We start from the raw sequence: 12,386 nt of genomic DNA, 5'->3' as shown, positions 1-12,386 counted from the left end.
AAGTATCCTTTCCAACAAAATGTCTATCATGAGCCAGTCCCGGTAGCAGGCATGTAGATGTTTGATGAGCCTGCTTCTTGGTATATGGAATGGAGGGGCCTGCTTTCCACTTTAGAACATGTACAGGTATTCTAGAATTATTTTCAGTCCACTTACCATGTGTCTTTTTTATTGGCTGCTGAGCCAAAACTGGATGTACATGAAAAATAAACATGGGCTCACATGATCTCTGTCTCCTAGCTGAATCTGTGTGAAGCAAGGACACTGCTGTAATCTTTTGTGTGGGGAGAGGGGGAGTAGCAGTGGTTCACCACCTGGCTGCCTTTCTTCCCATCTAGGGATGACACATGGCCATGAACATGGCTCCTCTTCTCTTTGCTTCTTTGTATTTTTTCTTTCCTGTTATTAGGCTAAAGAATATTGGAGATAGAATGGGTGAAGGTGGGACCTTGTGAGTTTTGAAAGGTTAGGAGGGCCACAAGGGGACCCCATGCCTAGAATGATCTCTCTCCTCTTCTCTTCCTGGTTTCCTTGATTTCCTTCAGGTTTCAGTTAAAGTCCCTCCATCTGCAAGAAGCCTTTCCCAGTCCTCTTTATCTTAGTGCCTTCTCTCTGAGGCCACCCTCAATTTTCCTATCTGTATCTTGTTTGTACATCCCGCTTTGTATGTTGCCTCTCCCATTAGGCTATAAGCTCCTGGTTTTGGTTTGGTTTTTTTTGTTTGGTTAGTTGGGTTTTTGCCTTTCTTTGTATACCCTAGTGCTTAGCATAGTGACTGGCACCAGGTAGAAACTTAATAAATGTTACTTGACTGACTGACCTACTGATGTTTGGAAGAAAGCCACGTTCACCTATTGATTTATACTTAGGGAGACTGAAGAGATGTAAGAAATAATGAGACTTGCAACCTCGTGGTTGTCTTGGCTAAGACATCTGCTGAAGGAAGCCTAACTATGGTCTTAGCTCAGAAAAGCTCTGATGGAAACAAGCAATTGTTTGGAGCTCATACTCATTGTCAATATCATCAGCAAGGCAATAGAATTCTGCTGAGAAATCTTGAGGTACAGCAAAGAGAAAAGATAACGCAAACCCATTCTGCAGCAAGTAGGAGAAGAACTGAGCAACTTGAGAGTCTCCAAGATAGTCTGCAAGAGTGGTTAGCATCTTACAAAGATAACATCATAACTACCTATTGATTAGGTTCCCAAAGTGGGTGATACCACTCCCTGGGCGTTCTGGAACGATGGGGGCGGGGCAGAGATAGTAGCCTTGGGTGGAAGTGGGAGGTATTGAATAAAAATAAGGGGGCCATGGAAACATAAGGAAAGAAGAGAAGAGAATTTTGAAAAACTGTATTTCATCTGTTGTGTAACACAGTTAAAGTTGCAGGGATTACATTATTTTCCAAATAAACATACAAAATGCAAGTTGTAACTGGTCAGTGGTCAAGTCCGCCAACAGGTCTTAACAAGCAAGCATTGTACAAGTCATTCCCCATTTGATAAATGGTCAAAGGATATGAGCAGGCAGTTTTCAGAGGAAGAAATTGAAGTTATCTATAGTCGTATAAAAAAGGTTCTAAATCACTATTGATTAGAGAGATGCAAATCAAAACAACTCTGAGGTACCACATCACACCTATCAGATTGTCTAACCTGACAAAACAGGAAAATGATAAATGTTGGAGAAGATGTGGAAAAGCTGGAACACTAATTCACTGTTGGTGGAGCTATGAGCTGATCCAACCATTCTGGAAAACAATTTGGAACTATGCCCAAAGGGCTATAAAAATGTGCATACCCAGCAATACCACTTCTAGGGCTGTATCCCAAAGAGATCATAAAAATGGGAAAAGGACCCACATGTACAAAAATATTTATAGCAGCTCTCTTTGTGGTGGCCCAAAACTGGATGTCCATCAATTGGGGAATGGCTGAACAAGTTGTGGTATGCAAATGTAGTGAAATACTATTGTGCTATAAGAAATGATGAGCAGGCAGACTTTGGGAAAACCTGGAAGGATTTCTATGAACTGATGCTGAGTGAAGTGAGCAGAACCAGGAGAACATTGTACATAGTAATAGCCATACTGTGCAAGAATTGATTTTGATAGACTTAGCCCTTCTCAGCGAGTGAAGGACCTAAAACTTTTCCAAAGGGCTCATGTTGGAAAATGCCATCCACATCCAGAGAAAGAACTGTGGAGCTGGAATGCAGAGTAAAGCAGACTCTTTTCTCTTTTGTTTTGTTTTCTTTCTCATGGTTTCTCCCATTTGTTATAATTCTTCCACTCAACATGATTAATGTGAAAATGTGTTTATAGGAATGTATGTGTAGAGCCCATAGCAGATTGCATGCCATCTTGGGGAGAGAGGCGGGAAGGAGGGAGAGAACATTTAAAACTTATGGGAATGAATGTTGAAAACTGAAAATAAATAAAATATTAAAAGAAATGATGAACAGGGGGACTTCAGAAAAACCTGGAAAGACTTATATGAACTGACGCTGAGTGAAGTGAGCAGAACTATAACATTGTACAGACTGATTTTGATAGACTTAGCCCTTCTCAGCAACGCAAGGACCTAAAACAATTCCAATAGACTCATGATGGAAAATGCCATCCACATCCAGAGAAAGAAACACGGAGTCTGAATGCAGAGCAAAGCAGACTATTTTCTTTTTTTGTTTTGTTTTGTTTTCCTTTCTCATGGTTTCTCCCATTTGTTATAATTTGTCTATACAAGATAACTAATGTGAAAATATGTGTAATAGGAATGTATATGTAGAGCCTATATCAGATTGCAGGCCGTCTTGGGGAGGGAGGGGGGAGGAAGGGGGAGAAATTTTTTTTTTAAATTTTAAACTTTTGGAAGTGAATGTTGAAAACTAAAAATAAATAAATTAACTAATAAAAAAAACAAGCAAGTGTTGGCAAGTGAGTGTGTCACGCAATTGGTGTGTGTAACAACTTGTTTACAATGTCATACTATATGGTTATGAGACACAATATTGTGTCATCAAAGTTTCAATGCAGAAAAAACCCACAGTTTACAATAAATCATGAAACTTAAGATGTGTCATCTTTTTAAAACATATTTTATATTTTTTGAAATGATTGCAAATTTAAAAAAAAACATTAAAAATGTTAAAGAAAGTAGATTTCCAGGGGGGCACTGAGTAATTTTTTTAAAGGGGGCAGTAGGCCAAATAAGTTTGTGAACCTCTGTACTAAAGAATCCATCAGACTTCCTAGTGAGAGGAAAAGGAGCTATGGTAAAGAGCCTGCTTACCAGTTGCAGCAAGACCATCAGAACTAGATCATAGCTCAGAAAACAGTGAATTCGGATGAGAAACTGAATTTTGGTAGTGTGAAATAGCAGGGGAAAAAACATTGGTTTTGAAGTCAGAGCACCTGAGTTCAAATCTCAGTTCTTGGACTAGTCATTTTCCCTCTGGTCCTCAGTTTTCTCACCCATAAAATGAGAGAGTTGAATTAGATGAGCTCCATAGAGCTCTAGATCTATTGTTCCATGATCCTTTGAACTAACCAAGGGTCTGTGAAGTCAACCTACGTTGTATGAAGTATGGCTAGGGGAACTTTTGTTTAGACTGGGGAAGGGCTAACCTGGAGACACTCCCTTTAAAGCCGAATACTTCAGTACTAGAAATCCCTGGGAACAGAGGGCAGCTCCCTATTGAGCTTGGAGACAATGAGAATCTGTCTAGGTCAGCATATATACAGTACAGAGACCAGAAGTCTGTGGATGCTGATAGCCAACCGAGATCATCTGTGAACCCAAGAGGGCCCTTTAAAAATAGGGGGGTCTATAAAAAGCAAGGAAAAGACAGGGAAAGGACTGCCTCAAACGAGAGGTGGGTTCCCTTAAAAAGACTTGAGGTCCTTAAGCTAAGGCTTGTTCATTTGTTCTATATGTTTGGGATGAGTTTTGTTTTTTCAGAAGTAGATTGACATGGATAGTCAATGAAGTCTCCTGCAACTACAAGATGATTCCGTGACTCAATAAAACCCATAAAACTTTTTTTTTTTCATTGAGTGCCATATTTATTGGCTATTGACCAAGCTTACTTACGATGCTTCAGGAAAAACAGGAAAATTGGTTACCCGTGTATGAAGTTGATACTCATCTTTATAAGGTGTACTCTGTATGTAACCACAACTTGAATTGCTTTGTGTTATGTAGAATCTATGTCTTCCTACATAGATGCTTCTCTTGTAGTATGTTATCCTTCTTTGCTATATATTCACAACAGGGAATAACACTGTTATAATAATGGCCAGCACTTACATAGCACTCAAAGGTTTGCAAAGCACTTTACATGTGTTATCTCATTTGAGCTTCACCACAACCTTGCGAAGCAAATGCTATGATTATCCCCATTTTACAGATGAGGAAACAGGCTAAGAGAGGCCAAGTGACTTGCCCAGGGCTACACAACTAGCAAAGTATCTAAGGCAGCCTTCGAACCCAAGCTTTGATGTCTCCAAGTCAGACATTTTACCTACCCCAACCCTTAGCTGCTATGATATGAAAGTTCCGTTGTTTTACGTCATTTGTTGTGACCTATGTACATAATGACTATTAAAAAACGTTGTTTTATTATGTTATATGTCATATATTGCACAATATATGTTATGGCATATCGTCTGTGCTAATGCCAGCTGCATTGAATTCTAATGTGAATGGCATAAGTAAGGTGCCTGCACGTATATTGTGCTATGTAGCTGAGGTGATTGCCTAGGACTACAATATGTTTTCATGCCAGTTTATGTTGCTTATCATGTATGTTCATAGATATTCAAGGGAAATCCCATGTGATTTTTCATGGCTGCAAATTCCTTAATATGGAAGAGAACTGGGAAACAGTTAAGTTTTGTGCTGGGCATAATAGAGAGCAAAACCCCCTTTATCCCCAGCACAAAAGCCAGATTTAACAAGCCTTTATTAAGCGCCTACCTACTATGTGCCATGCACTGTGCTGACACTTAGGATACAAATACATTCAGTTCCTCTCTGTGCAGATGTTACATTTTACTAAAGGGAAACAACATGTACATTAAAAAGTAGATACTATATATGTATGTGTGTGTGTGTGTATTGTACATATATATATATATATGAAATACTGTTAAAACAAAATATGAGAAATCAAGATATTATAAAACAGAACCAAAAGAATGAAAAAATAGAAGACAATGTGAAATATCTCATTGGAAAAACAACTGACCTAGAAAATAGATCCAGGAGAGATAACTTTAAAATTATTGGACTACCTGAAAACCATGATCAAAAAAAGAGCCTAGACATCATCTTTCAAGAAATTATCAAGGAAAACTGCCCTGATATTCTAGAACCAGAGGGTAAAATAGAAGTGGAAAGAATCCACTGATCACCTCCTGAAAGAGATTTCAAAAGGAAAACTCCTAGGAATATTGTAGCCAAATTCCAGATTTCCCAGGTCAAGGAGAAAATATTACAAGCAGCCAGAAAGAAACAATTCAAGTACTGCAGAAACAATCAGGATAACACAAGATTTAGCAGCTTCTACCCTAAGGGATCAAAGGACTTGAAATACAATATTCTGGAGGTCAAAAGAGCTAGGACTACAATCAAGAATCACCTATCCAGCAAAACTGAGTATAATATTTCAGGGGGAAAATTGGAATTTCAATGAAATAGAGGACTTCCCAGCATTCTTGTTGAAAAGATCAGAGCTGAATAGAAAATTTGACATTCAGGGGCAGCTAGGTGGACCAGTGAGTAGAGCACCAGTCCTGAAGTCAGGAGGACCTGAGTTCAAATCCGGCCTCAGACACTTGACACATGTACTAGCTGTGTGACCTTGGGCAAGTCACTTAACCCCAATTGCCCTGCCAAAAAAAAAAAGAGAAAAAGAAAAGAAAATTTGACATTCAAATACAAGAATCAAGAGAAGCATGAAAAGGTAAACAGCAAAGAGAAACCATAAGGAACTTATTAAAGTTGAACTGTTTATATTCCTCCATGGAAAGATAATATTTGTAACTCATGAATCCTTTCTCAGTATTAGGGTAATTAGAGGGACTTGCCACTGCCACTGCAGCCCAAGTTAGGCTAAATGAGGATGAACCAGGACAAATCCTAGAGAGATAAGGCGATGGAGACAGCACTGATGTGGCCAGACAATCTGACCTATCAGGTTCCAAAGACTGGGGCCCCCTGTCCTCTACCAGAGGACAGCTCACTTAACCTGGTTGTGTTGAGATTCCAGTGGTCCTAATCCTGATTCTTACTGCAACCAAACATAGCTCCAGCAGGACATTGAAAGAAATCTGAATGTTATATGCAGCGTTCCACACCTATGGTCCTCCTACCTCAGCAAAGGAAGGAGGAAGCAGGGAATGTGTCTTTTCCTATCTCTTCTCTGGGGCCATGATTATTCCTTGTAATTTCTTCACAACATTGGCTTTTGAATATTTTTGTGTTGCAATTCTTTCCGTTTACATTGTTAGTCATTGTATATGTTGTTTTCTTGGTTCTGCTTCCTTCGCTCTGTTTTGTACACTTGTGCTTCTCCATATTCATCAGAGTAATCATTTCTGAGTGTCACTCGGCACAGTGATACTGCATTGCATTCATCCAACGTATCCTTTTGAAAATTGAAGTGTTTTTCCTCCTCTTTTCTCAGACACAGGAATCAGCCCTTTGAACCCCTCAGAAGGCCTAAGAGAAGTCCTAGGGAAGGGAGTAAGCATAACAACAAACATTTCTATAGAAGCTTACTATGTACCAGGAGTTGTACAAAGTACCTTACAATTATTACATCATTCGATCTTCACAAGAACCATGGGAGGTAGGAGCTATTCTTACCCCATTTGACAGATGAGAAAACTAAAGCAAACAGAAGTTAAAGTGATTTGCCTAGGACCACACAGCTAATAACTGTCTGAGGCTGGGTTTGAACTCAGAGCTTCCTGACTCCAGGCCTGGAGCTCTGGCCAAGCCTTAGGACTTGGAAGGACTCCTTGTTTGCCCTGAGAGAACATTCAGGGTCTCCCAAGCTCAGACTTCAAGGACTAGGTCTCCGAAGTCTTTGCACTTGGTTGGGGACGTGGGGGGAATGTCTCAAAACTCCTGAACAAGTCCTAAGGCCCCTGAGATCCGGCCAGATTGGAGACTGGTGATGGGACTCGGGAATGATCCAGAGAGACCGTCTCCACAACCCTTACTAGGGCAGAGTTGTCCCCAGTGCCCATTATGCCCAGGGCGCATCCTGCCCCTCTCCTGTTTCTCTTGTTGCAGGATGAGAAGCCCGTTAGGAAAAATTCCTAGAGAGATCTGCCCAAGTGATCCAAGGTGCCTGCTCCAAAGTTTTCCATGCCATATGCTTCCCTTCCGTTCTCAACACCCCTCCTCCGCCGCCCCCCAGTTCATCATGTCCGTTCCTCTCCGCCCATCTCTTCTTCCACTCCTTACCCCATTCCTCCTCTGGTGCCTTTCTTCTTCCTTCCCTCTCCCTTCCCTGTCCCTCTACGGCCCCTTCTCCATCCCCGCTCCTACGTTGTCACCGCCACCTCCCGGTCTTCGGAGACTTAGGGAGGGCTGAGCCAAGTCAGCTACATTAGACAGACAGACACTCCTGCCTCCCCGCCCCGCCCCGCCCGGTCCCCTGGGGACGCCGGGGCAGCTGCTCCGAGGCTGTGACCAGAGTAACCCCAGGCGGAAACCGAAACTGGGGGAAGAAGGGGGAGGGCTGGGACTGCGCTGGGGGTGGGGGGATTGGGAAAGTGAGGGCCCCTCCCTGCTGCCGCCCCTCCTCCGGGCCGGAGTCTAGTAATCTTAGTTTATCTTGGTGCCCCGCCTCCGCAGACATTGTCACGCCGCCGCATCCTGCGCCCCCGAAGCTCGGCTGCCACTCGCAGCTCCCCTCGGCGATTCTTCCACGCTCCTCTGCTGCTCCTGCGATTGCTCCAGCCTTCCCAGCCCACTCAGCCTCTCCCTCCTTTTGTTTTGCCGCCACCTCCTCCGGGAAGTCCTCCCCAGAGGGGAGGGAAGTATGCAGCCCGCCTGCCAGGCGGATGCGGCCCCTGGGGGGCCGGACTCTGGGGGCCGCAAGCAGGAGGGCCAGGTAAGATTGAGACTGAGACATCCTCCTGGGCTTCCGCCCTCCTTCCCTCCCTACCCTAGCGCCTCAAACTGGAGGCAGCTCAGCTTCGAGAAGATGTGGAGAGAGTCCTCCACTGTGGTTATAGGAGGCCAGCTTGGGGGACTGGAGGACGGGCAAGATCTGGGGCACAGAGTACCTAGAGCTCCGCTGGGGAATGTCTTCTTTGAACCCTACCACCTCATGTCCCCGGGACTCCAAGGCGAGGCGCGAGGTTCGCAGAAAGGGACCCCAGGGAGTTGGCGCCCAGAGAAGCACAAGTATTGAGATACCCTCTCCAGGGGAGGGGTGGAAAAGGGGAGGAGGGAATGGATCCCTTAGGATGGACTGGCAATGTTTTTCTTCTCTGGGCAGTAGCAAGATGAGATCCTGAAAGTCATCAGGTGGTGACAGAATCTTAACCCAGCCCAGGGGAAGGTGTCACTATGGACGCTGCAGATGACATCCCCTTTTGCCAGCTCCTAGGAGTTTAAAACCTGCTCTTTTTGCGGCGTACCCCATACCTACCTGGAGAAGACCTCAGCCCCCTAGTTGAGTCTCATCCCCAGCTACAGTGGTGGAGACTGAGACCCAAGATGCCTGGGTCCTTTTTGCACTCCCAGTGTTGGCTCAATGGAGTAAATTTCTCATCTGTTTAGGCTTCAGTTCCGCGAAATCCAAAATGGGAATTTTGGCATATTCTGGTGTCCTATGTCACTTGATTCCTGAGAAGATTGGGCATAGAACCCATGTTGGCAAAAGGAATTATCCCTATGACTCCCCCCTCCCCCTCCCCAGCCCTAACATTTGGCAGACAGACCAACAAGACAGAGAGATTCTATACTACTTCTGCCAATAATAATGAACATTTCTATAGCCCCGTAAAACTGCCCCGTGAGGAATTAATTATCTATACTTTATAGATGAGGAAGCAAACTCAAGGAGGGTAAGTAGCCAAGTTCACACAAAGAGAGAGGGTCAAAGCCAATACTCCAACTCAGGTCTCCAGTTTGATAATGCAGCCTCTCTCCGAAGAGACCCCTGGAATTGGCTTCTCATGGGACTGTAGCCCCCAAAGAAAGTCTGGACCTGAGGGAAAGTGAAATGAAGCAGAGGGCATGGATTTCCCCATCATCCCTTTTCATCCTGATCCTCCTTTCTGTCTATTCTGCTCATTCTCCCCTTAAGGTCTTTGAAAACAGTCCTATCTCACCCCCTCCAGGAAGCCCCCTCAGACTAGGCCAAAGCCTTTCAGGACTTCTCCCTTCCCGTCCTTTCTTGGCTTATCAAGTCGCCCGGAGCTGTACTGCCCGGCCTGGCTTACCTGTAACACTGGCAGCTTCTCCAAAACTGGGGCCTGATTTCTTCTCTCCTTTGTCTTCCCCCTCCCAGCTTCCCACAGTCTCCAGCTCAGGACAAGGGACTCACCAGGCTTATAGTATTTAGCCTAAATATATATTATATATTTAACTAATTTAAATATATAATATAGTATTTAGCCTATTATAACATAATAGGCTGATAAATGTTGTCTTCATCATTGTTTAATGTTGCTGCAGGGAAGCTTGTGTATATTTGAGTACAATCAATTCACTGTGTATGTGCATGTATGTGCATCGAGGTATTACACAAAGATACATATATGTGTGTGTCTATGTTTGTGTCCTGTGCGCATGTCTTCATCATCCTTGTTGTATGTGGGTGTCTATGCATGTATATCTATAATGTGTAGGCATGTGTTTATGTGTTTTTATGTCTATATGGAGGAGGCTGCACAGTAGAGTAGAAAGAGGAAGAGGAGGAGGAATAACAAATTACATTTATGTAGCACTATAAGGTTCGTAAAACCATTTACATTAAATATGTTGTTTTTGTTGTTCAGTCATTTCAGTCATGTCCAACTCTTCGTGACCCCGTTTGGGGTTTTCTTGGCAAAGATACTGGAGTTCTCTAGCTCATTTTACAGAGGAGGAAACTGAGGCAAAAGATTAAGTGACTTGGTCAGGGTTACACAAATAGTAAGTATCTGAGGCCAGATTTGAACTCAGGTCTTCCTTGTACCAGGCCCACCGCTCTATCTATTGAGTCGCCTAGCCATCCCACGTTAATTGTGTATATCATTTAATCCTCACGGAAGTGGCAACAAGTGGATATTATGATCTTTGTTTTGCAGATGGAGAAACTGAGGATTAAAGAGGTTAATTGACTGTTGCAGCATCACACAGCTAGTTTGAGGTGGGATTTGAGTCTGTCTTCTAAAGCTAGCAGTGCCGTATCTACTACATCAAATCCCACCTGAGCATTTACTAGATGGGAAGGCAGAAGAGCTGGGTTCTAATCCCTCCACTAGGTTCCTGGGATGGCCTTTGGCAAGTCACTTCTCTAAGCCTCAGTTCTGTCATCTGTGAAGTGAAGAGGCTGGATCAGATATAATTCAGCGAACATTTACAATATTCTAAAAGTTCTTTCCAAACATAAGCAGGATGATCCTGTGTCCATTTGATTCTGTGTTTGTGTTTATGTACACACAATATATAACATATCATAAATGTGTGTATATACATGTATTTTCTATACTCTAAGCTAGAAGGGGTGTTAAGAGACCATCTAGTCCAACTACTTCATTTTATAAGTGGGGAACTGAGGCTAAGAAAGGTTAACTAACTTTCCCAAGGTCACACAGTAAATGGTAGAACAGGGATTTAAACTTGGGTGAATCCACATGTCTTTTCTACAACACTGAGCTGCCTCTGTCAATGAGTGCTTTCAAGTGTATGCCCACGCGTATCTGAGGCCCTGTGTGGATGTATGTGAGCATGCATATATATCTATGGAGCACTCACAAACAAGGCTGGCCCAACCTGACAGGAGGAGCCAAGATTGGGTAATAGAACAGATAAAGGAGACACAGGAGTCTTCTCAGTCACGTGTTTGTGAGTGTGAGTAAGGAGGAGTTGGAGTGGAGACAGCTGAGTCAGGCCTACATCTACTGGGCCACCTTGGGAAGGTTGGCTGGGGTGCCAGGTGGGGTGGAGAGAAGGAGTAGGACTTTTACACATGCCCACACACCCGCAGTTGTCAGGGAAACCAGAGCATCGGGGATCTCCCGTCCTGTGTGATGCCAGGCAGCTTACCCGTCCCTAGACTGTGGCCTCATAAAGTGAGCCTTAAAAGGGCTGGGGTGTGGCTTGTCCTGGAAGGGGACACTGTCCCCTGAGTTGGCTGGGCCTCTCCCTGTCACTGAGCAGTTGCCTCGTATTAGGAAAGAGCCTCCACCTCCCCCAACTTCCCCGGCTTCCTTCAAGTCCCGGACAACATCCCTCCTTGTACAGGAAGCCTTTCATTTCCCGATTCCCCTTAATCCTACTTATTTCCAATTTATCTTGTTTGTACATATAGTTATTTATCCCATAGTGCCTGGCCCATAAAAGGTGCCTAATAGATGTTCACTGGCTGAACCTCTTCAGTATAGCCCAGATAGAGCAGTAATGCTAAGAATTGTTTGTATTTACAACAGAGGTTATGGTTCCAAAGTACCTTCCCATACCCTCTCTTATAGGGCCCTTCCCCATGGCACCCCTGTGTGGCAGGGAAGCAGAGCTGGGATTATGATTCTCCTTTTATAGAAAACTGAAGCCTAGGAAGTACGAGTGACATTCCCAAGGTCACACAGTAAGTGGTAGTCACAAAGCCTTTAGAAGGGACTTCAGAGGGTCCTTCCAGCTCTGGAGAATGGCTTGGACCTCCAAGGGAATCAGGAGACCTCTCCACCTCATCCCTGGACTCTGCTTGAATGTCTCCAAAGACAGAGCATACCGGAGGCAGCCAGTTCCACTGTTGGACATCTCTGAGGTTCAGAAATTCTTTACATTGAGCCAGTTTGCTTTCTTCTAACTTAGCATGGTTGTTCAGTCATTTCAGTCGTGTCCTACTCTTCATGACCCCATTTAGGGTTTTCTTGGCAAAGACACTGGAGTGGTTTGCCATTTCCTTCTCCAGCTCATTTTACAGAGGAGGAAACTGAGGCAAGGGGAGTTAAGTGACTTGCCCAGGGTCATACAGCTGGTAAGTGTCTGAGGCTGGACTTGAACTCAGGCCTTCCTGACTCCAGGCCCAGCGCTCTATCCAGTGTAGCACATAGGTGTCCTTAGGAGCACAGGATTAGAGCCAAAAGGAACCTCAGAAGCCTTTTAGTCCAACACCTTAATTTTAAGAAATTGAGAACCACATAGGTTACCAGACTT

At 43.9% G+C, this 12,386-nt stretch overlaps 1 protein-coding gene across 1 annotated transcript in view; it reads left to right on the top strand.

The window, feature by feature from the left end:
• Window positions 1–8,022: 8,022 nt before the first annotated feature.
• LOC118843851 (sodium-dependent lysophosphatidylcholine symporter 1-like) overlaps window positions 8,023–12,386 on the top strand; it is a 43,745-nt gene continuing 39,381 nt past the window's right edge. Inside the window, exon 1 of the mRNA XM_036751637.1 lies at window positions 8,023–8,127. Coding sequence (XP_036607532.1) covers window positions 8,056–8,127 — 72 coding nt within the window. The 5' untranslated portion in view covers window positions 8,023–8,055. The remainder of the gene's footprint in view (window positions 8,128–12,386) is intronic.

The sequence above is a fragment of the Trichosurus vulpecula genome, chromosome 3, assembly GCF_011100635.1.
Source record: "Trichosurus vulpecula isolate mTriVul1 chromosome 3, mTriVul1.pri, whole genome shotgun sequence".
Classification (NCBI taxonomy): Eukaryota; Metazoa; Chordata; class Mammalia; order Diprotodontia; family Phalangeridae; genus Trichosurus; species Trichosurus vulpecula.
The sequence above is the reverse complement of the archived record's forward strand: the minus strand, read 5'-3'. Positions and strand labels throughout refer to the sequence as shown.